The sequence below is a fragment of the Esox lucius genome, chromosome 8 (genome assembly GCF_011004845.1).
Source record: "Esox lucius isolate fEsoLuc1 chromosome 8, fEsoLuc1.pri, whole genome shotgun sequence".
Classification (NCBI taxonomy): Eukaryota; Metazoa; Chordata; class Actinopteri; order Esociformes; family Esocidae; genus Esox; species Esox lucius.
Genome location: NC_047576.1, coordinates 18,877,120 through 18,899,978, shown reverse-complemented (window position 1 = coordinate 18,899,978; position 22,859 = coordinate 18,877,120). Strand labels below are relative to the sequence as shown.

At 40.3% G+C, this 22,859-nt stretch overlaps 2 protein-coding genes across 5 annotated transcripts in view; both read right to left on the bottom strand.

The window, feature by feature from the left end:
- Positions 1 to 22,859, bottom strand: part of agbl4 (ATP/GTP binding protein-like 4) — a 386,899-nt gene that overhangs the window by 60,808 nt on the left and 303,232 nt on the right. The gene's annotated exons all lie outside the window — the stretch shown is intronic.
- bend5 (BEN domain containing 5) lies at positions 3,340 to 22,433 on the bottom strand. Of its 2 annotated transcripts, XM_010872054.4 has the most exons (7): positions 22,372 to 22,433; positions 21,634 to 21,689; positions 20,427 to 20,557; positions 18,030 to 18,450; positions 16,942 to 17,090; positions 13,290 to 13,503; positions 9,036 to 11,455 (listed from the first exon to the last, which is right to left on the bottom strand). In XM_010872054.4, the coding sequence occupies exons 1-7, from the start codon at positions 22,395 to 22,397 to the stop codon at positions 11,259 to 11,261; spliced, it is 1,194 nt and encodes a 397-aa protein (XP_010870356.2). In that variant the 5' UTR covers positions 22,398 to 22,433; the 3' UTR covers positions 9,036 to 11,258. The 2 variants fall into 2 exon arrangements, with proteins under 2 accessions (XP_010870355.2, XP_010870356.2); XM_010872053.4 differs by lacking the exon at positions 22,372 to 22,433 and having other exon boundaries at positions 3,340 to 11,455; positions 21,634 to 22,115.

Here is a 22,859-nt window from a genome sequence, read left to right as displayed (position 1 = left end):
TTGCCAAGTATAAAAAGGCGATAGTTTGGTGATGTATGAATTACCCCCACCCGCCCCAAAATGACTGCAAAACACTTTCACAACAGCAATCAGGCTAAAATAACATGCAACCATTTTCATACCATAAACACCATATAACAATGACTGTTGCAAGATTGACCTGAATAATTAGTCGCTGATAAAAAATTAAAATAAAAAGAATTGCATGCTTGTGGGTTGATAGTGTAGGCAAATACCAATAATCCACAACAGTACTCAAGAGCTGAATCTCCTCTGCTGTGCATTCATTAAGAAACACTGCAAGCAATTTGGATTAGATTGGCAAAAACCAAAATGCAGATAACACGTAGGGCAAGCTTTCTCATGGCCTACAACTGCGGGCTCTGAGACATGGAACATTGAATATTGATGTTATACTCGGTTCAGATCATATACCTGAGAAAACAAGGCAGCTGATGTCGTTACGGCAAACACCAATATAGATAAATAACATTGGGTGTGTGCAGCACCTCAAAAATGGCTACAAATTGGACTACAACTGAATTCTCTCCTACAGGCTTTTTCACAAGTATGGCAGATGCGTGACAACTTGTGAAGTTGACAGTAACAGTCCTCCCATATGTTAGGCTACATTGTATTAACCGCTCTGTTGGGTCCACATGTACACCGCTGTGCTTCAATACTGTTGAAAGGCCACCCGTTTAATACGAAGAAGGGTCTACAGTTTGCAGAATTCTAAATAGACGCCTCCAGAATAATTTAGCTCAACACATTCTCCCTTAGAGTGTGTGTCCATAACTCATGTCCCCCTCTGGCTGGTGCTTTTCTCCCAGAATCGGTCCAATTAGGCCCACTCCCAGGTAAGGGAGGAAATGTGAAGAGTGGGATGGTGCTGGCTGTGCCAGGCAGGATGGGGCCGGGGTGTAGCTATCTGACAGCACATCAATGGGAGCCTGATGGACGTTAGCCTGGGAGCAGCGGTGCTGATTAAACCAGTCCGTGTCCGAGCTAGCGTCTCTCCGGACTCCCACACGTCACCAGTGGCAGCTTGAGCGCTGAGAGTGAAATGGTGTTCAGGGTCACCAAGGTTTTTAATGATGTGACAGCGGGCATATACTTAGAGGTGCCACTCACCCTCTCGCTCTATAACACAACCGCTTTTCTGATTCCTCAACTGTCCCAAAAATAGCCGTTATTTACAAGCCAAAGCGGAGGAGTCCAGTGCATACACAGTGAGCTTAGTACATGGTTGACTCATGATGTTACCGTTTTCACCAGTAATGAATGAGATCATTCAGCTGTGTGGCCCTAAACTGAAAGACCGCAGAGCTCTGCTAGCAGATTTCCATTCAGAAATATACTGTACATTTAAGTAATTTAGCAGACGCTCGTGTACAGAGCTGCTTAGTTGTCAGTACACCCCTCTTTTCTTATGTATTTTATTGGGCAATAGGTCAGGCTTGAACCCATGCCACAGCAGTTCATGTGCACTGGAGCTTAGACCACTCATTTTCACACTGCCCCACAACCCATGCTATACCAACTGAGGGAACAGCCTCTCATCTTGAGAACTGCTGAAGGTAGAGTGACAATCAGGGTTTCACACCAAATGTCAAACCAGGTTCTTCCTACCACTGAAATAATGAAGAAATTCTGTTTTCAGATCCGATTGACGGTAAGGAAGACATCTGCACATATACCTCTGTGGTGTCCAATTTCAGACAAACCTCTATTCTATGAATGTGGTTGGAATTCAGCTCAAATATGTGCCCAAATATGTAAACAAAAAACAAAACAAAACATATATACAGCACTGGAAAAAATTAAGAGACCACTGCAACTTTTTCTTTCCTTTCCAAAAAAGTGTAAAAGGAAAGTTGAGGAACAAAGGCGTTCAATTTGCAGTGGCCTCTTAATTTTAACCCTTCTGTTCCTCACTCAAAACCCTTTTTTGGAAAGGAAAGATAAACGTGCAGTGGCCTCTAATTTTTTCTGGAGCTGTATATAGTATATTTGTATACATTTGAGGAAACTTACCAGGTGTATACTTTTTCACTAACCGCAGATCTTTAAAAAATAAAGTCATTAACATGAATATTATTGTATACTGTATTACCAGGACATTTATTGTCAGGGATCCTCGACCCCAAAATTGTCAATGCCCCGTTATGATACTGCTATTTCACAGGGGAGGCTCAAAAAGGACATTTTTTGTCATGGGACATGGGAATCCTACAGGCAGGGGCCTGGTGCATAATGCAAACAGAGTGATAAATGGGCCGCCAGTAATGCAGCATTGACTAAAAGGACACAGTGTACTGAGACTTGGTTGCAGAGCCCAGCCCTATGCTGTTCCTCTAAGGCCAATCCATCATTACCACCACACAGAATCATCTCATTGTCAATACTGGATGCTGCAATACATTACGGGCATGTGGCAACTGTTAGCATTAATGACATTGAGCAGTCCCCTTGGGCACAGAAAAAGCCTAGTTGCACAACACACTTGCTGAGTACACACTTGCTTAGTGAGGCAATAATATATGGAAATGGATTGGGAGGCCAACAGAGATGGGTGGATCGCGCTAAGCGGACCGCTCACAAGGAGTGCCATTTCATTACAATTAACCAGAAAAGCAAATAACTTCATGGAAAATCCCAAAATACACCCCCCCCAGTCCACCTGAAGACTGTCAAAGATTAAGATTTGCAATGTTTGTAATAATGGCTCGTTTTATGTTAAACAGGGCTTCAAATGTCGTGCATTCAAAATCGCCCAGCGTTAGAGGCGTTCCTCAAATCCACGGGCCACTGCAGCATGGGGGCTGATATTAACTTGCCGTCCCCCCAATAAATCAGAGCCCTGTCCGCTTATCTTTGGCTGGCACCCAGATCAATCTGCCTTTTAATCCGCAGCACACTCCCGCATTGTGTGAAAACCGGCACATCAGGCGAAGCCAGTCAGACTGTGTCTCATATCCAAAGTCAAAGAGATGGGGAGCTTGGACTGATCTAGGTGATGATAGGAAAAATGATTTCCTATCTAGTGCATACAAGGCAGTGTGATCTACAGTAAACTGCCACAATGCAAATACCAAACAAGGTGTCTGATTTGAGTTTGCTACTCAGCAGAGTTGAGATGTATCACTTGGGGCTCACCTGGATCTGCCTAAGAAGTTCACAACTCTGCTAAAAGCAAAAGAAAGGCTATTTTTGGAGCCTGACACTTGGGTGCCGTGTCATCTGAGTGATGAACAGTTTATTTAACAGCGCGCGGCAGTAAGTTTAATAAGAGACAAAATGCAAACATTTTTATTAGGAAAAGTCAAGACACAAATGTTCTGGTAGAATAAAAGTCTGGATTTATTTTGTTGATCTGTACATTGAACAGGTGTACCTGGACTGCAGCAAACACAGAAAAAGTATGCTAAGCTTCAAAGTCGATCGCGAAGCAGAGGTGCGACCGATTGGCAAGGACATGTATTTATATAACATTTTCTTTGTGTATAGGAAACCTTTGGGTGACAGAGACACATTGCCGACTTTAGCCTTTTGGGGGACTTAAGCAAAAAAAAAATTGGGGCCGCCTCCCCAGTCAGGGTGCCCTACCGGTCGGACCTAAGCAACACCTAATGCCGCTAAAGCCTAGAACCGGCCCTGCTGTGACAGCAGAGGCTCACTCTTTACCTAGCCCCTTCTAATGAAGCCTGCTCCCTCTACTTCCCCCAACCTACCTCATCCACAGGGCAATGCGCACAGCGCATATAGGCCTAGCATATCAATGATTCAAAGTTGGCCTAAGAGCTATATAATTACTTAAACGAAACCTTACAGAGTGAGGATGCAGAGAAATTGGATTTTGTCTAGATGAGTTGAAGTTTGAACTGGCCAATGGAGACGTCCACCAATTAAACATGCCACACACGAACCGACAAAACATCCACTCAAATCTGGCTTCTGTTATCCACGGATCAGTTTAGCGGCACCCTGAAATATTTATCATTGTTCCATTTATGGAGAAATACATGACCGTAAGGTGTGGCAAAAAATGGACAAATGTATTAAAGACAAATACAGGGGTAGATTCAAGTATAGCTAGATAATAGCTAATGGTAAGTTATGAAATGTTCTACTGTCTGACAGAAACGTTTCTGATTTATCAAATTATGTTTGACAATTATGTTAATTGCAGACACCTACCGGGTAAAAAAAATCTATTTAGCCATTTTGCTAAAAGTGAGAAATAAATACAAACACCTGGATGTTAAGTTGAGTCCATAGAGATTATATGCCTTTGTTGATGAAAAACATGTCTTTGCCACACCCTAAAGCAATTTGATATAACTAACTATCTTTTGACAGGCTACAGAACATTCCGCAACTAAAGGTTAGCTAATATCTAGCAATCCTTTTAGTTGTGGAAACAACTTAATATAGTGGATGATGAAACTAATTACTGCAGAGCAGAAGCCAAATAGGAACTGATGGTCTGCCCACAGGGTCCTATTTACTCAATTGGTTTGTGCACGTGCTGGTCTTCTGTGATTTCCTAAGGTATCGGCCTGCTAGAAGTTCAACGCATCTTCAGAACTTTACATTTGTGAAAACCGTTGGACATTTACTTGATAGGTATACGTCATCTTTATGTCATATGGACTGCAAGACGGACCATGTCAATGTCGCCGTCTGGCCACTCCTTTATGGGGGCACTTGAAGAGGGAGATGTTTGATTGTCAGGTTAAACCAATTATGTTAGCGCATATCCGGTGAGGCTCTCAAAATATTTCTGCAAACAACAGCCAACAGTGACTCAAACTCTGTGTCCAATGAGATTTCACCCCAACTAAAACATCAACATCTGAATGCCACTGGCTCCAGTGAGAGGGATTTAAAAAACACATAATGGCTGTATTACACGGGCAGCACAATTCAGATATTTTTTCTACTAATTGGACCTCATTTTCACATCAGATCTTTTTGTTTATTTGATTGGTCAAAACAATCAAACTCGAGAAAAGAGTAATAAAGCAGCCGAAGATCACAGCTGAGCCACAGATATGGAGTACATGTACATACTACAAACATTATATAGTACATATTGTTCACATCTATGGCCCTGGTCAACAGTAATTCCAATTAACATCTCGAAAACAAAAATACATTAATTCTCAGCAGCAAGAATGAAGTATGATAAAACTAGTGATTGACTGCGATTTCAATGTGATTCCTCTTTGACATACTTCACACAATGTTGTCAACATGAAGTTCTCTCTCACACACACACACACACACACACACACACACACACACACACACACACACACACACACACACACACACACACACACACACACACACACACACACACACACACACACACAACAAGATACAAACAATGAATGCTAGATTTCATATTCTCCAAGAGGGCCCCCTTTGGTTAAGTTTCCAACACCATCGACCCAACCCAATATAAAATGTCCTTGCTAATACTGCCGAGAAATACTGCTGATAGCAGGGGTTTTCAAAATCTGAAAGAACACCTAAATTCATAGAACATCAAGACACCCCAAAAACTTGACAATATTTGTATATACTGAAGCCCCCTGCAGACCTTGGTCACTTGGTGCATTGAAGCAGTTCTCTAGAGATGTCAAACTCGACATTCTGGACCAGGGAAGAATGGTAATATAACCCTTATGACCAATCACAACCAAAATGAAAGAAAGTTGAGGGGAAAATAATGTGCACAAACAGCTCTTTAAACATTGCGAAAGACATTGCTGTTTATGGAAAAACATATTGAAACCCATTACAACAATCAACTGTTTGATAGACACACTGCTGTCAGTAGCCGACTCCCTGTCCGTCACAACCACTAAATACACTTATAATGTGATAAAACTAAATCAACAGCACTGCAAAATAAAAATAAGCAATTGATCCTTGGTTGCAAGATAACAATATTGTATAGTAAGACAGTGAACAGCAAGTATAATAAATCGGGCTAGCGGTGAAGATTGTTAGCCAAGATTCTCGACACAATTGCACACTGCCTCCCGCCAATTAAGCTACTGGGCTGGCTGTCGAAACTAGGCAGCAATTCACGCCTCCCCTGATGCTCTCTGGCGCCCTCCTAGGAAGCGCGCCTCAGACTTTGAAAACCCCAGTACTATAGTAGGAGCAATCTACCTAGAAGTGTTTTTACAGGATTGACTTGTGGAGATCAAAACATTTGCAGTGCACCTATATTTAGTGGAACTGCCCAGACCGCTTTAGAAACAGTTTTTGTATAACTGCTCATAACGCCCAAAGTCAACAATCCAACATCAACATTTTGTTAAATTCTGATCAGAGATGTGCTTTTTAAAGCAAGCTAAAAATGTACAATTCCTTATAAATTGTATAAAGGATAACTGCAAAAATATTTTAATATCAGCAAGGAATTGAGGTACTTGACTTAAAGCACACCAGAGTGGATTTTGTTACAATCAGAACATATCCAATAGTACAATGCTGAGTTCAACATTTCAGAAATTTGATTTGTCGTTGGGGTCTTATTATTTGGGGAAACAACAACCTGAATAACATACAGCCTAATGAGATTAAAAACATAGAAAAAAGTAGCACCATTTGAGGTAAGAGACACAGATCAGTTAACCTGTTTGCTGGTAGCACCATCCAACCAGTGAAAATCTCTGAAAGCAAAACACCCATCAAAGCTACAGCAATGAGTTTAAATACATACTCGGACACAAAAGGGTATCCCCTGTCCATATAGCATCTTTAGTAAGCAGGTTATAAAACAGATTTTCCAATAACAATATCAACGGTGTTACTGAGGTGTTACACGTTTACATATACTGTACATGTGGAAAGGAGTTATCAATAAGGTATTTTCCTATAGTTTTTAAAATATATACATAATACACATACACATATACACAAGAGCAGCAATGAGGTAGGATGGTGAAGCTATATAACGTATACCTGCCAATGGATTGTAGAACTCTGAAAGCTACATGTAGAGTTGAGCAAAAAACTTTTTCCCCACAGCCCCTTTCTTGTTTTCAGAAAACTTTAGTTTGTACATCTGAGGTGGGGACATTGGGTTACATGGATCACACAGCGCTGAGAGAGCAGAGGGACATTCTATGGGACAGTCTATGACTCACTGCGGTAGTGAGGCTATGACAAATAAATCTTAAATTTATAATAAAAAATAAATTTAAAAAAGGGTTGCCACTTTTTTTAGTCAAAGTCAAAGTTATGGAAATCTATTAGGAACACTGGGCAATTTGGTAGGTTAAACCTAGACTGGTCCACAGCATTGTGTCATAAAACCCTTTCATGTATACCCCCATTACCCTCATTTTTGGCATCAGAGAAAATAAATGTAAACATGACAGGGACAAAAACATAAGTAGCAGGAGTTAATTGCGGTCCACAAAACAGAACAGTTTCACAGAATACTTAAAAGCTTTAAACATACATGTATTGCAACACATAAGAGCTGGATAGCGATATGATCACATTGATTAGGACCCGAAATAATAACAGGACCACATCAACTTTACAGGGATATGGGGTAGAATATAAATAACTATATTGTTTCTGTGGTAAACTTAACATTTTGGACTTGGGCAAGGGCCATATTTGTGCAAGTTCAAACCCAGCTAATACACCCACAAGATCTTCAGCATTCAATGCCTTGTCTTATTCCTACCACTTAGCAACAACAACACTGAATGTGCCCAGCCCTTTTAAACAAACAAGTCAATGTATAAAAGAACATTGCCATTTAGGTCATTGCTTTTTCACATTACACAGTACCCCCCTTTTCCACCACTCCATTCTACTCAACACAAGACCTGGCTGGTACAAGATGGATCCAAAGTTCGACCGGAAAAGCAAGCACATCTAGTGCAGCCAGAGAGCTCAGTACCACACAATCTGACAATAACGGCAACTCTATGAGCACCACATTAAATCTTTCCCATTTGGTCTCTTCCGGCAGGTCATAGACAAACTCCCGGCTGGGGGCTTAGCGAGACCAGGCTATGTATTGTCAGCTGTACGCGTGGCCATGCCCACCTCAAACATTAGCAGCCTAAACAGATGGAGGGAAGAGTGCAGACAACCCTTTCGGACGTCTAGCTACTATACACCTCTGCACAATGAAACAGGAGAAGAGCGCAAAGTGCTAGGTATAAACAACAGCTGACCTACCATTGACCGACAAGGAGAAAAGGTGGTTTATGGCGATAATTCAACCAGAAAGAAATTGCAGCTTCAAGTGTTCCTTAAAAAAAAGCATATTATTCAAATAGTAAGGTAAAATAAAAGCTAAATATTATTGATATTATTAACATGGAAAAGAGAAAAGAAAAAAAAGTGTGCAACAGTCAGAAGCTTATCTTAATACACTATTGTCTGGCTCATCGAGGAAATAAGTTGATTTTAAAACCCAAAACACATTGGTATGAGGACCAAGCCTATTCTGATTGCTGTGGAGTGGTATGCTTGAGGTTAATAGGCTAGCCCTAGGGAAAATAAAGCACTGAATGCCAGAGGCATAGCTTACTAAGGACCACTCTTCAAACATTAACGAAACAAAAAACCAACTAGAACTGAAATATATCAGGATTGTTCTAAGGTGCATAATACATAGATTGATGGTTAAATTTATTTTTGACCAAAAATAGTTGCAAACCAATCGGTTCGTCTTCAGAAAAACCAAGAGGTTTAAAGTGCATTGAATGACTGTTTTGATGATACAGCCTGTCCTTAAAGGTACAATCTGCAGTTGCCTTATCCATTTCTGTATTTCTGAATTAAGTAAATCTACAATTGGATTTTTAAAGCATATAATAAAAATAAAGCATCATGAGCTTACTTGTAAAGCCAATGTTTGTAAACACAGTTGATGTAAACAAACCATATATCGCCTAAATCTCAAATGGTCAGTCCTTGGATCAATTGCTCCATCTACACATTTGAGACTGGTTACATTTCTCCAGCCATCTGTTTCTACCAAAACAGTATTGTTTCAACCACTGATTGCCACTTTAAAACAGGTATGTCAAACTTAAGATATGTCAAAGACGGACAAGGCTACCAATATCACTGTTTGTTTTTTTTTCGTTTTTTTTTACAAGGTCACGTGAGAGAAACATCTTTTCTTTGAGTGTAGATGCTCATGATATTAAGCTTAAATAATGATTATTAAAATAAACCAAAAATTTGAAATGCCAGCATGGTTTAGAGTCAATTTATTTTCAATGCCAGGCAATTCTGAAAGTAAGCCAAATTCAAATTCCAAATGTTCCTTCATGAAAAACATTCCAGAAAATGTAATTGTCAGTCGGCTACTTTCTGAATTGTCTGGAATTGGAATGTTGCTGACCCCAAACACTGGTTACAAAGGAATAACATTGTGAATCAACAAACCGGCAAAAAAGCTACAAAAGCTCAACACGAAAATGTGGTCAGAACATAAACTTAAAAGCCCATGATTAATGAAAAAAATACAAGTTAATTCCTATACACTGAAATATCCCAACATGGTAGCATTACAAAAGTTTGATCGAACTGTACGATTTTTTTTTTTAAACAAACAGACAGACTAACAAAAACTAAGTGAATAGACAAAAAGGCTTTACAGGTAGACCTGCAGGTGATTCACAGTTAGCCACATGGTCACAGTCGAGAATTCAATCTGCAGCATTTAGTTCCAGATTGCAGACAGCCAGAAAAGAAAAACATTTGGAGAGAAAAAACAGAGAAGACATTTTGAAAAGTTCTGATGGCATGCCATTGGAAGTTGTCACTATACCTTATTTCATTCCCAGTGGTTTGCCTCAAAGAAGAGGGTTGTGACAGAGCCAGAATCCAGCTGTATCCAGGCCCACAGGGATCTAGCCTGCCTAACACTGACCGCTGTAGACAGCTTTACCAACAGCCAAATGAACACAGCACTGGGCAACTTTTCATATTCAGACACCAAAGTGCAGTATAAAGCAGTATCAGCTTTACAATACAATCACAGCTTACTTGAACACACTCCCCGATGATTGCCAAATCCATTCTTCCTTGAAAGCACCTTGGACCGACAGTATAAAAGAACAACATACAGTAGCTTTATAAGACTGGTACCAGTCTGTGCTTTGAACAAGCACCACACATAGAAACAATGACTCATCTTTACTTAATGTGTTTATCTTGAGTCTAGTAAAATACAGAAATCCCAATGGTATATTTCCATGAGGCCTCCAACTTTGCCTCCCAAAGTAAATGACCACACGTCAATAATCTCTAGGACAAACAAATATCTCAATTTGGCCTCTTATCAATCAAGACATGTAAATTAGAGGCCAATCTTAAAAAGTGCATCTTTAAATCCACCGAAAGATATGTTTAGTACCCCAATAACGCAGAAAGACCTTCAGCATTGCTACTTCACAAAGGCCTTTAGCAGTGCTAAACTCTCAAACACAACACACACACACACACACGCACGCACGCACACACACACACACACACACACACACACACACACACACACACAGAGACAGACACACTAGCGTAAATCTTCCGGAATGATTCTTCTTCAATCAGAAGACATGTTTCAAGGGGAAAAATTGAGAATATTAGGACACCATGTCATGTTCTGACACAGAACATTTGGTTTGAGCGGCTCTGCATTCTCTCCCAAACTGATTAAAGAAACTGTTGAGAAACACACTAACTATAACATCTCCCAGTCCCACTTAATGCTTATACAAAAATACTCCTGTTCATGACTAATATCAGCATGTTCACCCACTCTGTATTGACTGGCATGTAAAGATGTCATACTGCTTGACTACACTACATAGTCATCATCATCGTGTCAATTTGACATTCTACCAGCTACACCAACTGATATAAACGTTTTCCCCCTCATCATTGTAATTCACAAGACAGAAGAGCGTGCGCGTCAGCCGTCGAGAAGCAAACCTTTGCGATTAATGAGCCATTGGCACAACGAAGACATTATAGCAGCTTTCATAGATTTCAAGGGAAGCACTCCCTCAACGGCCAACAGCAATGCTGGACGCCGATGACTGTAGGTTAGCAGAGCCGGTACAGGTCGTTTAGGGTCTTGGGCGCCACTGATAATCTCAAATGCTGGTCTGGCACACATGATCCTACCCACCCTCTTCTGTTTGAGCAGTCTGAGAAAAAAGAATGAACTACAGTATGGTGACAACTTTTCTTCACTACATGCCATCGTATGTGAAATTCTCCATCTTGACGGTTTGTCTAATAAGCAGCTTGGATTCCCGCCTCTCCTCATTCTTGATGGATTTGTTGATATCCATAATTTTTTCACATATGTATTTGTTCACTTTGGACAATCTTTGTGTGATCTCGGCGCTGTCTGCGGTTTCTTGAGACACTCTGTCATACAGACACTCTGGAAAAAGGGAAACAAAAAGTTAGCATTATTCTAAAGACATTGAGAGATTCCAAGTAAGGCTGGGCGATAAAATGATATACGATATATATACATGTACAATACGATATACACATTTTTATAGTGTTAACAATATTAATTTATTTCAAATAGTCATGTTTTAGAGTAGGTTTTTCTATTTTCCTTAAACCCACATAGTTTGCTTGATAATTTGGATATCAACAAGTTATTGCTAGATAGATTTGAAACATTTGCTATACAATGCATCCAGATTTGACAGATTTTGTTAGTCTTATTTAACGTTCCATTTACAAAAATATTTTACAACACACATTGTTATACTGCACCATTACATGTGTACAGCAGGAGTTCTCAATCCCGCTACTCATGTGTCACCCTCTTAACATACATTTCAATGTAAACAAGGGTAAACAAGTCACCCATATATTCAAGTAAATTGCATTAAAACATTTAATTTGAATCACATGGAACTAATCACCAATAAAACAGAAAACATAGCAAGTATTTTGCCTAAGTTGCGGTCCTTTTCATCAGAATATATTGCATTTAATAGGCTAAGAATTACAGTACACAACATTCCCACATTGAGACACCAAATTTAAAATGCTGCCCTAAACATATGTTGTTGACAAGCTAAGCTAACTTCCAAGTAATATCATTAAACCCTAACGATTATTCAAAGAAAATACATGCATACAGGGGCTCAGTACTTAGTCCCCTACACTTCATCTACATCCTTCCCCTTGGTCAAATCCTCCGTCACTTCAACCCTAATGTCCACTGCTATGCTGATGACACACAAATATATCTAGCCACCAAGTCTCTCACCAAACCACCTCTGACCCATATTGAATACTGCCTGACTGCAATAAAAGCATGGATGAACAAAAACGTCCTCAAACTAAACAGTGACAAAACAGAACTCAGACTCACTGGAAGCAAATCCACCCTCACCAAAACTGGCACTGTCACTCTTAGCATGGATGACACCGTTGTTTCCCCATCCTCACATGCACATAACCCTGGCGTCATTCGGGACTCTACACTTTCCTTTGATCAGCACATTAAACGGACTGTAGAATTCTTTCTTCCATCTCCGCAACATCGCCAAACTCATACCTCCCCTCTCCCCTACTGCTGAAACCCTAATACATGCATTCATAACCTCCAGTCTTGACTACTGCAACTCCCTACTCACTGGCATCAAATCTACATCCTTCCATAAGCTCCAAATGGTTCAAAACTCTGCAGCCAGACTACTCACTCACACCAAGACCCAGAAGCATATTATCCCTATCCTCTGTGAGTTACACTGGCTTCCCATCTCCCAATGCACTGACTACCATATCCTCCTACTGACATAACAAGCCCTAAACAATATTACCCCTGCCTACCTGTTCAACATTCTTTTTCCATATTAACTTACACACTTAATCTGTTCCGGTACTGTGGGCTAACTCATAATCGGCAAGTCCAAGTTCAAAGGATTTGGGAACAGGGTTGGACTTGTCTGTGGAAATGCTCTCAGACTCTGTGTTTACCTATATTTACTTGCGTGTGATGCAATTCAATAAAACATGGCAATTTATTCAGGTAGATAATTGTCTACCTGAAAACACTGCAGTGCATTATCCAAATGCATTACCCAAACGGAACATACGGTTTTTATGGGCTAGAGCACTTAATTACTAGAAATTCCTATTTTAAGGGTATATTGCACTACTTTTTTCACCATATTGCCAACTCTTTTACCAAACACTGTGTGTTGCAAACAGTCCTGAAAATAGTGAACAACTGACCAACTCAGTTTTACCTCGGACAATTTTGAGCTTGCTCGGGGAGAGAGGGGGCTTGGGGAGGGCATCTTTCTTCTTTTTGGTAGCAACACCGGTGACGCTCCTGTTCTTGAGCGTTTCCGTGCCCCAAATCATAACGGCCAGGTTCTTGGTGAACTTGGAGTCTCCCTGCGTCCGCTGCAGCTGGTGCCACTTCTCCTCCTCCACCCAGATGCCTCCACCCAGGTGCACCTGCAGGAAAACTACAGAGTCACACCAGGCCACACTGGAGTACAGCTGAGATGTTACAGCCACTCGAATCAGGCTCGCTAGTTTGCACTGAGCTTTTAGTAGTGAGACTATGGACGCTGTTAAATTCTGTCCATGTTTGATCCATGAACAAAATCATAAAACCGAAAGTCAGGGGAGGACTTTCTTTATTAGGGCGGGTCTAACATGTTGATCTTCTATAGGTCTTACATGTTCTCCAATAATTACAAAGTTACAGTCTTATAGATGCAGTCAGTGATCATAGCCAACCATTACAAAGTCTATTATAAAAAAGGTTTATCCTACAAAATACCCTTGTATGGTATGTTCCAACCTCCCCAATGATCCATGGGTCTATTCAGAGAGTCCTATGACACATACACAGTTCCTATCAGGTGGTATGGACAGGGTGCGTGACACCCATCAGTAATGGGGCATCACATCCTACCTGATGTCCTTCGTACAGTTGTCAGTCAGTACTACCATGTGTTTTGTCAATCTTAAGTTCATTACTTTCCACGCCCATAGTCTCACAACGCACGCACCCACCCACCCACCCACACACAGTTCATCCATAAATTGAACACAAATGTATACTGAAGCTGCACACACTTCACACCCAACACATACACTGAAACGTTTGATTGTTTTCATTCTGTACTCCAACACATTGGATTTAGAATGAATTTAGAAATAATTTTTAAGTTTAAATTAATTTGATTGTATTTACAGTGCCATTGGAAAATATTCCGACCACATCGCTTTCTCCACATTTTGTTGTGTTACAGACTTAATTTATATACCCTGTACTAGCAGTAAAAACACGTTTTTAGAACTGTGTACCACCTTGTTGAACATAAATTTGTCATGCACATAAGTACACAGCTTTGCACACTTGGGTATGGGTATATTTTGCTATTGCTCCTGGTAGATCTTCTAGAAAGATGTCAGATTGGATGGTCTGTGTCAGTGAACTACAAGTTGTAGGTCCCGCCGAAGATATTCAATCAGGCTCAGTTCCGGGCTGTGGCTGGGCCACCGAAGGACATTCACAGACGGGCACCGAAGCCACTACACAATTGTCTTGGTTGTGTGCTTTGGGTCGTAGTCGTGGTAAAATATTTATATTTACCCACAATCCCTTGTTCTTCCCCATGTAGGCATGGTAGCAGCCAGGTGATGAGCGTTACCTTGTGCTTGCCAGGCATATGTTTGGTATTCCTTAAAGTTCCATTTTGGTCTTATCACACCAGAGAATTGTTTTCGTCATGGTCCAAGAGTCCTTCAGGCAGCATGTCAGGGGCCTTTTACTCAAGAGTGGCTTCCATCAAGCCACTCTAAAATAAAGGACTGATTGATGGAGTGCTGCAGAAATGGTTGTGCTTCTGGCAGGGTCTCCAATTGCTGCAGAAAATCTCTGAAGCTCTGTCATAGCTGACATTGGGTTCTTGATCACCTCCCTGACCAAGGCCCTTCATGCCCTGTTACTCAGTTTGGCCAGAAAGCCAGCTCAAGGAAGTCTTGGTAGTTCCAAACCTGTTTCATAGCGAGTTAGAGTCTTGGTGGTTCCAAACTTCATCTATTTCAAAATGATGAATCACACTGTGCACCTGGGAAATTTCAAAGATTAAGATTTTTTCCCCCTTTTTATACCCTTCCCCAAATCTATGACAAATACATCTCAGAGGTCTACGAAGAGTGCCTTGTACAAGACTAGGATTTTGCTCTGACATAGCCTGTTATGAGTGGGACCTTATATAGACACGTGTCCCTTGCTACCGTAAATCATGACCAATCAATTGAATTAGCCACAGGTGGCCTTCGATCAAGTTCGATTGACATCTAGGACACTCAAAGGGCACAGGATGCATCTGAGGTACATTTTCAAGTGTTGTGGCAAAGGGTCTGAATACTTATTTACATAAGACGGCAATTATGGGGTGTGTAAATAGTGTGTAAATCATTTTTTGACATTAATCTTATCCATAACAACAAAATGTTGAGAAGGTAAAGAAGTCTGAATACTTTCCAAGAAATTGTGAACAGTGTAGGACAACCATTTTTAGGCATAATCCGTTCCTTTTAGGGGACCAAGAGTAATAGGACAAAATTAAAATAATCTTAAAAGATAGTTATGTTTAGGATGTGGGTGCAAACCCTTGCAATCGATGAGTGCCTGAAGCCTTTTTTTAAATCACCAGAGGCTGGGTATCTTCCCTGGTGATGCTCTGCCAGGTCTGTACTACTTTTTTTTCTCGATGTCTCATAGATTAATACTGATTTATCTGCATCATGATGGCCAGTGTAACTTTGCCACTTCTTTTATACCTGTGTTTTTAGACACCAGCAACAGACGCCAAATGCAAAAACAAAACATAGAATAAATTACAGGATTATATACAAAATGTTAAGGTATTTCTAAAAGGTGGGCCTGATACGGACGAAAATACCCTTCAAATTAAAGCTGATACTCTGTACATTAACACAATCATTGTTGTATAATTTCATATCCATAGTGGTGGATTAGAGCTAAAACAACAAAACTGGTGTCACTTTGCGGCTGCTACTGTAGAACTATCCGCTGTTACCCCTGACTACTATTGGTCCTTCAAACCTAAATGACCCTACACCACGGCAGACCCGATCACTATGTACTGGTACACCCTTTAAATAGACAAGTTATTCACTTGAATCTGTTTTTATGGAAGAAAAAAAACAACATCCCAGAAGCCCCTTTCAACCCAAATTAGAAATTAAACACCCAACTTTTCAGCAGCTACGAAAGGGGCAATGAATTCCAGCCTGGATTACTAGCGTTGAGTATTTAAACCAGCATAGCGCCCCACAGTGACATGTTGCATAAGTCTGCACCAGCAGACAGCCACAGCACTACAGGCAGATTACCCTGAGTTATAGGTAAGCTAATGCAGGGAGTACCATGTGTGCTGCCCTGCCTTCATCACCAAGAAGCATTTAGGCTTGCATCCAATGGCTTTTCCCTTTGCAGCTAATGTGCTTTAGGCTACTAGCCAGCAGACAAGCTTTTGACTGCTCTTAAATTAGAAGAGCTGTTTCTCCTTTTTTTTCCCTTTCTTTTGAGGGCTACCTGTCATTCACTTCAATTCCTCTGGTAGAAATAATTAATAGCGGGCAATGTTCTTCACGCTTGAACTGAGAGGCTCTCTCTGGGTATACTCCCCTCCCCCCGTCATATGAAGCAGGCATAATTACAACGTGTACAGCCCTGCAAAGACTAACAGGGCCATAAACGCTGCTGATGCCTCAGGTTAGAAGGACAATTATCTCAGGCTTGTTTACCCTCAAGGAAAGGAGAAGGCTGAAGTTAGTTCCCAAGTTCATGGTAAAGGAGAAACCGAATGTTTCAATCAAATCGACCACAGAAAGATGGGGGGGACTCACCTTGCCATCGTTAAAAGTGTACACTGTTCGTGGGGAGGGGGAGTGGCTGGAGCTGGTATTGGCCTCTTCTCTGCACACTTCCTGTGGCTCAATGATGGGCTCCACCACCTCAGGCTTGATTGTCTGAGTGCCGTTGTCATGCATAGGCTCTGTATAAGGTGCAAAATCAAAAGGTGATGTTGAGAGCTGAGTCTCCATATGCCACAGTGTGAAGTATACTTAGTCTCTTAGGAACAACAAGAAAACAACAGTGACGGACACATCTGTGACAACTTGTGGCCAGGGAGTTCTGGGCGTAGCTTTGGATAGGTGCCTACGTTAAGGCTTCGCTATGCAGCGTGGCTATTTTAACCCAGTAAGCTGGCTTGGTGGCTGTCCACACTAAGCTCCAATGTAGCTGATGACTTTTAATATCGGTCAGCTCACTACATTCCTGACCCCAAAGCAACCTCGTTGGTCTAATCTTTAGCACGTCCATTAGAGCGCCTGGCTCCCACATCATGCCACCAGGGCAACAACGCAAAACACATTCAGCTGGCCATGGGACTAGCTTAAAGAGGCCTGCACTTTTACACTTCTGATATCAGAACTGACCACATGTCAATTGCAGATCAGTTCCATAGATAATGTGTAAACTCCATCTGCGATCCAAGCTAAACTGATAATTTGTGGTGGGAGAAGCATCAAGCACTTCAAACTTTATATTCAAGTATTAAAAAAAGAAATAAATTATACTCAGTGATTACACAGATTACATCACTTGCTCTCTCTCCCACTCTCCAGGAAAGATAACTCCCTCTCTCAGAATGAAAACTCCAACTCTCTAGGAATGATAACATCAAACAGCTGCACTGTTAGCAGAAACTAACATAAATAAACAAGCATTTATAATCACAACCACATAGTTAATGTCTGTTATAAACTATCCAGAAAAATACCCACTAAAAGCAGATTCTAAATCCAGACAAATGGTATTGTGGTAAATACCAGACAACTCGATATGTCTGGTAAAACTGTTTTTTTTAAATCTGTACAGCTGTGCATAGGAGTCTGCAGTGAGAGCTGACAAGAGAGTGTGTGTCTCTCACCGCTGCCCAGCCTCATGAGAAGCACGTCCTGCAGCCTCCTGTTGAAGTCGCGCAGCTCCTTCACTTCTGTCAGCAGGCTGCCGTACTCTTTCAACTTCTTGGCCTGCTGGACCAGCTGCCTGCGCGTTCTCTCCAGCTCCTGTTGTAGCCTCCTCATCTCCTCCTCCTGCTGCCTGTAACTGTGCACCAGCTCCTCGTACAAAACCCGCGGCACCACTGCCTCCTCATGTCCAGAGTCTCCCTCCTCTTCCTCCTCCTCCTCCTCCTCATCTTCTTCCTCCTCTTCCTCCTCAGCTAGTCGGTCTTCCTCTAGGTCCTCCTCCACACAGGAGCTCACAGCATTCCTCTCCAGGCGGGCTACCACTGCAGCGAGGCTTTTGGAGGAGTTAGCGGTGGGACGGCCATTGTCTTGCGCTTGAGCCTGTTGAATCAAATGGGACCTTATGAGGTGTATGGTTGTTTAAAGAGCAATGGATATGAATGTGATTACAATGTAAGTCTCATTTTATAAGAGAAGAGTGACTAGGTTTGTACACACACACACACACGCTATAGTCATTATGTATATACGTATACAGTATTGGCTATGGCAGGGTAAAAACTTAGATTTTACAATTAATTGGGATTCTTGTTTGGACCATGTGAAATCTAATAAAATCCAGAAAACTCTATAATAAATCAATGCATTTCATTTTTGGAGGTGTTAGTGAGAAAGAACCAGCCATCGTGACAGACAATGCTGCTAATATGAAACCTTTTGTGGCATTGATGGAGCTGCTTCACTTTGGCTGTTTCACACACACTAAACATAGCCTCAGAGACTGCTCTCAAACACTTGCTCGTTTGGGTGATGTGCATCTCAACCTTTTTTCACCGTAGCACTACGGCCAGCCACATGCTTAAAGAGAAGCAGAAGTTGTAAGGAATTAAGGAATAACTCGCACTATTCTAAAAGACCAGTCAGAGACTAAATTTGCCATTATTACATGGTAGTTTGTAAATTAGGTACTTATTATTGATATTTTGTAGAAAGAAAATAACCAATTTATTATTATATTATAACATAAAAAACAATGTAATCTTTTGGGCCCTGTCATCCATGTTCATTTAATCTACCATATTATACAAGCTAAAGGGCTCCCTGTGAAGTTCACAGCCTTCATTCTTAGAGAATTTATCTTATAGGTAATATTGGTATTGTAACTATCACTATATCTAAATAAAAATAAAATCTAATTGCAATTGAAATGACCAAACATCTCCACTATTCTTAATTTTATCATTAATATTCTCGAACAATTTTATCTTTTGAAATCAGAAAAACGCAAATGGTATTGAAAAAATTCATAGACTAGACTCAATGTGACAGCAGCCTTTGGCCTAAATAACTGCAATCAATCCTTTTCTATAACCATGGATGAGATTCCAGTACTGTAGTACTGACAGTTTGGCCCACTCTTCTTATGCAACCTGCTCTGGCTGGTCTCCCAGATGAAAAGGGTGCCTTTCAAAACTGCTGTTGTCAGACCGTTCTTTTTAAGAAGCAGATCTGGATTAATTGTCACTTCAGAACCATCCAGCATTAGTTTTGAACCATTCTTGTAAGCTTTTTTTGTGTGTTTGGGATCACTGTCATGCTGGAAGACCCATGATCTTTGACAAAGACCCAGCTTTCTGACTGGATTTGACAATGTGCTTCAACATGCCTTGGTATACTCCTGATTTAATGACTGCATGCACACATTCAAGGCACCCCAAAACACAACTGAACCTTAACCACAAGACATAATTAAACCTCCATGTTTGATTGTGGGGGTGGGAGTGCTGTAATTTGATCTCATATGTCCACAGAAAATTCTCAAAGAAGGTTTCTGAAATGTTCAAATAAGTTTTGGCAAATTGCAAAAGCAGCGGTATCCTCCTGGGACTCCTGACATACAAACCCCTTTCATGGAGTTGGCCACGATATGGTACAAGTTGAAACTGTTGTTTCTGAAGGTTAATTTGAATGCATGTGGCAGTTGATCCAGGTGTTTTCTCCACCATTCAAACAATCCCTCATTTTTCTTATATCCAAATTATATCCATGGTCATATCCATAGCTGTGTGGGGGAACTGGGAAGAGTTGAGTTATGGGGTTGTCTGATGAGCTGCTCAAAATTATTTTCCTGATAAAGGGCAGTTTTTGAAAGTACTGACTTTGTTTTAATCCAGCATATGGATAAAGAAATGCAACAGGGTATTTGGCAATATCCAAGGCTATGTAACAGATAATTTAGTTATGGAAATACAAAATGAGTCCTTAACACGGCCTTGTACGGCAAGCACAAAATCCTCAAATCCTCAAACACTATTATGACCATTAGCCTACTAGTTGACAACCTTAGTTGCATCTACCTTTTTATGTCTTAACGGAAGTCGTTCCTCCCCAAAGTGGTTCTCCACCGAGTTTCCCATATTCCTTGTCGTCATTTTAGGAATTTTCATCTTCTTTTGCATTATACTATTTTTAAACTCATCAATGTTGTCTGTAAAACAAAGCACAGAGTCAGCAAAATCACATATAAACATAGAAATTGATTACATTCCTTTCCAAAAATTTTATGATTTTTCAAAGAGCATTTATGGCTAGTCAGCCTAAAAACCTTTTTTGAAAATTCAATAGCCCGAGTGTCATCAATCACTCAATTTAACCTCAGTGTTTTCTATGTATAAATGCTACAGTATTTAATGTGACACGAAAAGATTTGAATAGTTATTGGAACAGTGCAAAAATAAAAGCTAACTTCCGGTAAGGACCTGATATCATAAACCAGGGGAATGTTTAAACATGAGGACTAGTAATCTATCTTAATACATTCAGTTACAACATGGTAAACTTCACGCTACGTGTGGCTGATCAGTTACACGCTACAGTACATGTGTAATGCATGCACAACACGTTACACTTAAATGTGTCTGGGCAACGCTGCTGATACGATAACCTGTTTGACAGATATACTTGCTAGCTGATTTGACGATGTCCGACGTAGCTGGTAAAGGTCGACTTGACAGTGACAGACACCATTAATCTAACGGTAGACAGCCATATCAAACAACTATTTCGATACGGTGTATATTGTAAACAGATGTAAAGAAATCAATGTTAGTAAACAAGCTGGCTTGATCAATTAAACTAACTGTAATATAGTTCTAACAAACTAGCTAACGTCGCGTGTTAGCTAATGTTATGCCACATAGCTTGTTAGCTAACTTGCAGTAGCCACTTTAGGTAAAACAATTCATCTCAAAACTTAAGTTAACACACGTTAACTGTCATATACAAATGTAATAAAGAAATCAAATATGCCGGCCTGAAAATGTTAAAGCTAACGTTACTTATAGCTAACGTTACTTAGCTATCTAGCATTGTTAGCATCACGAAGATAACATTGTTGTTAGCTGGATTGCCAGTTAGCTAGCCAAGCTCGATTGTTTTGACAGCAGACCGAAATGCACGTTTTTCTTTCTCTCTAAGTAGCATTGGTCTAGTCTCACTTGTTCAAACAATCTTACGATTTCAACGCATAAACCGTTAATCAGAAAAGGCATGAATGTAACTTACCTGCAAGGGCAAGAAGCTGTGCTTTGCACGGCTGGCCTGTATCATTCTCTTCTGTTCTGAGAACCAGATACACCTTCTGATTATCAAAATCTGTGTTGTGCAGAGGTCTAAAATCTTTTACATTGGAAGCGGGTAAAGCGTAACACATATCATCTTCCAAGAACCTCACAAAGGCATACATATTTCTTCTTGGTCCTGCACTTTAGATATGGTTGACAGTTTTCCCTATATAACTATAAAAAAAATATATAAATACATAAGGAGATTGGGGAGGGCTTCTATCGTTACTGTTCTGCATTCTGCTACTCTGGCCTTGACATCACTTCAGGAAATTAGCCGTGCGCTCCATCACAAGACTTTGATAAAGGAGATAAAATAATCAATTTCTTATATTTTTCGTTCTTTATCAATGTAATTTCAAATAAATTGGTATATACTTTTTTGGGGTGGTGATTTAAAACCTACCAATTTACTGTAATTCAAAAACATCAGCATACCTGGTTGAAAAAGCACACGTAATCACATTTGTTTAATATGAAGGATTTTTATGGCTGTGTTTATATAGTTTGAAATACAATGAAAGTTATCTTAACTACTGAGGTTAGACAAGACTGATTACAGTGATCTGACAAAAAATATTTGAGCCTTTAGTTGTGCCGTTTCTTTACAGATACCCGTTAGAATACTAGGTATTTCCACAAACCAATCATTAATATAATCAATACATTCACATATTACTTTTGTTCTGCCTCTGTAGGTCCCATTTAATCCTCACCCCACTGGAATAAAACCAAGAGAAGACGAAACAGATAATTATCCGGTCTGATCTCAGATTCAATTTCGCTGTGGCTGAAAAATTGTGTCAGTGTTTCCGGGGTTATTTTTTCATGAACTGTTTTCCTTGTTGTTTCACACTAGATGACAAAAGCCATATGACAGAAAGGGAACTCTTTGTTATTGCAAAATAGTCTGGTTGTTTCACAAAGGGATGGATTTCTTCACTTGTACTTAAATAGAGAGTAGCATAGTCGATAACTGGCACTAACAATTTCGTTCTGCTTCGTCTGTCGTAATTGAAAAGTAACTGATGCAGAACTTGTATGCTTTTTCTGTTATTTCATTTTTTGATTCAGATCAGACATTAATGCTTGAGGCATAACGTTGTTGCAATTTCAGTGTTTCACTGCTAACGGTTGTGCTTCAAAGGTGAAAAAAGTTTGTGAACC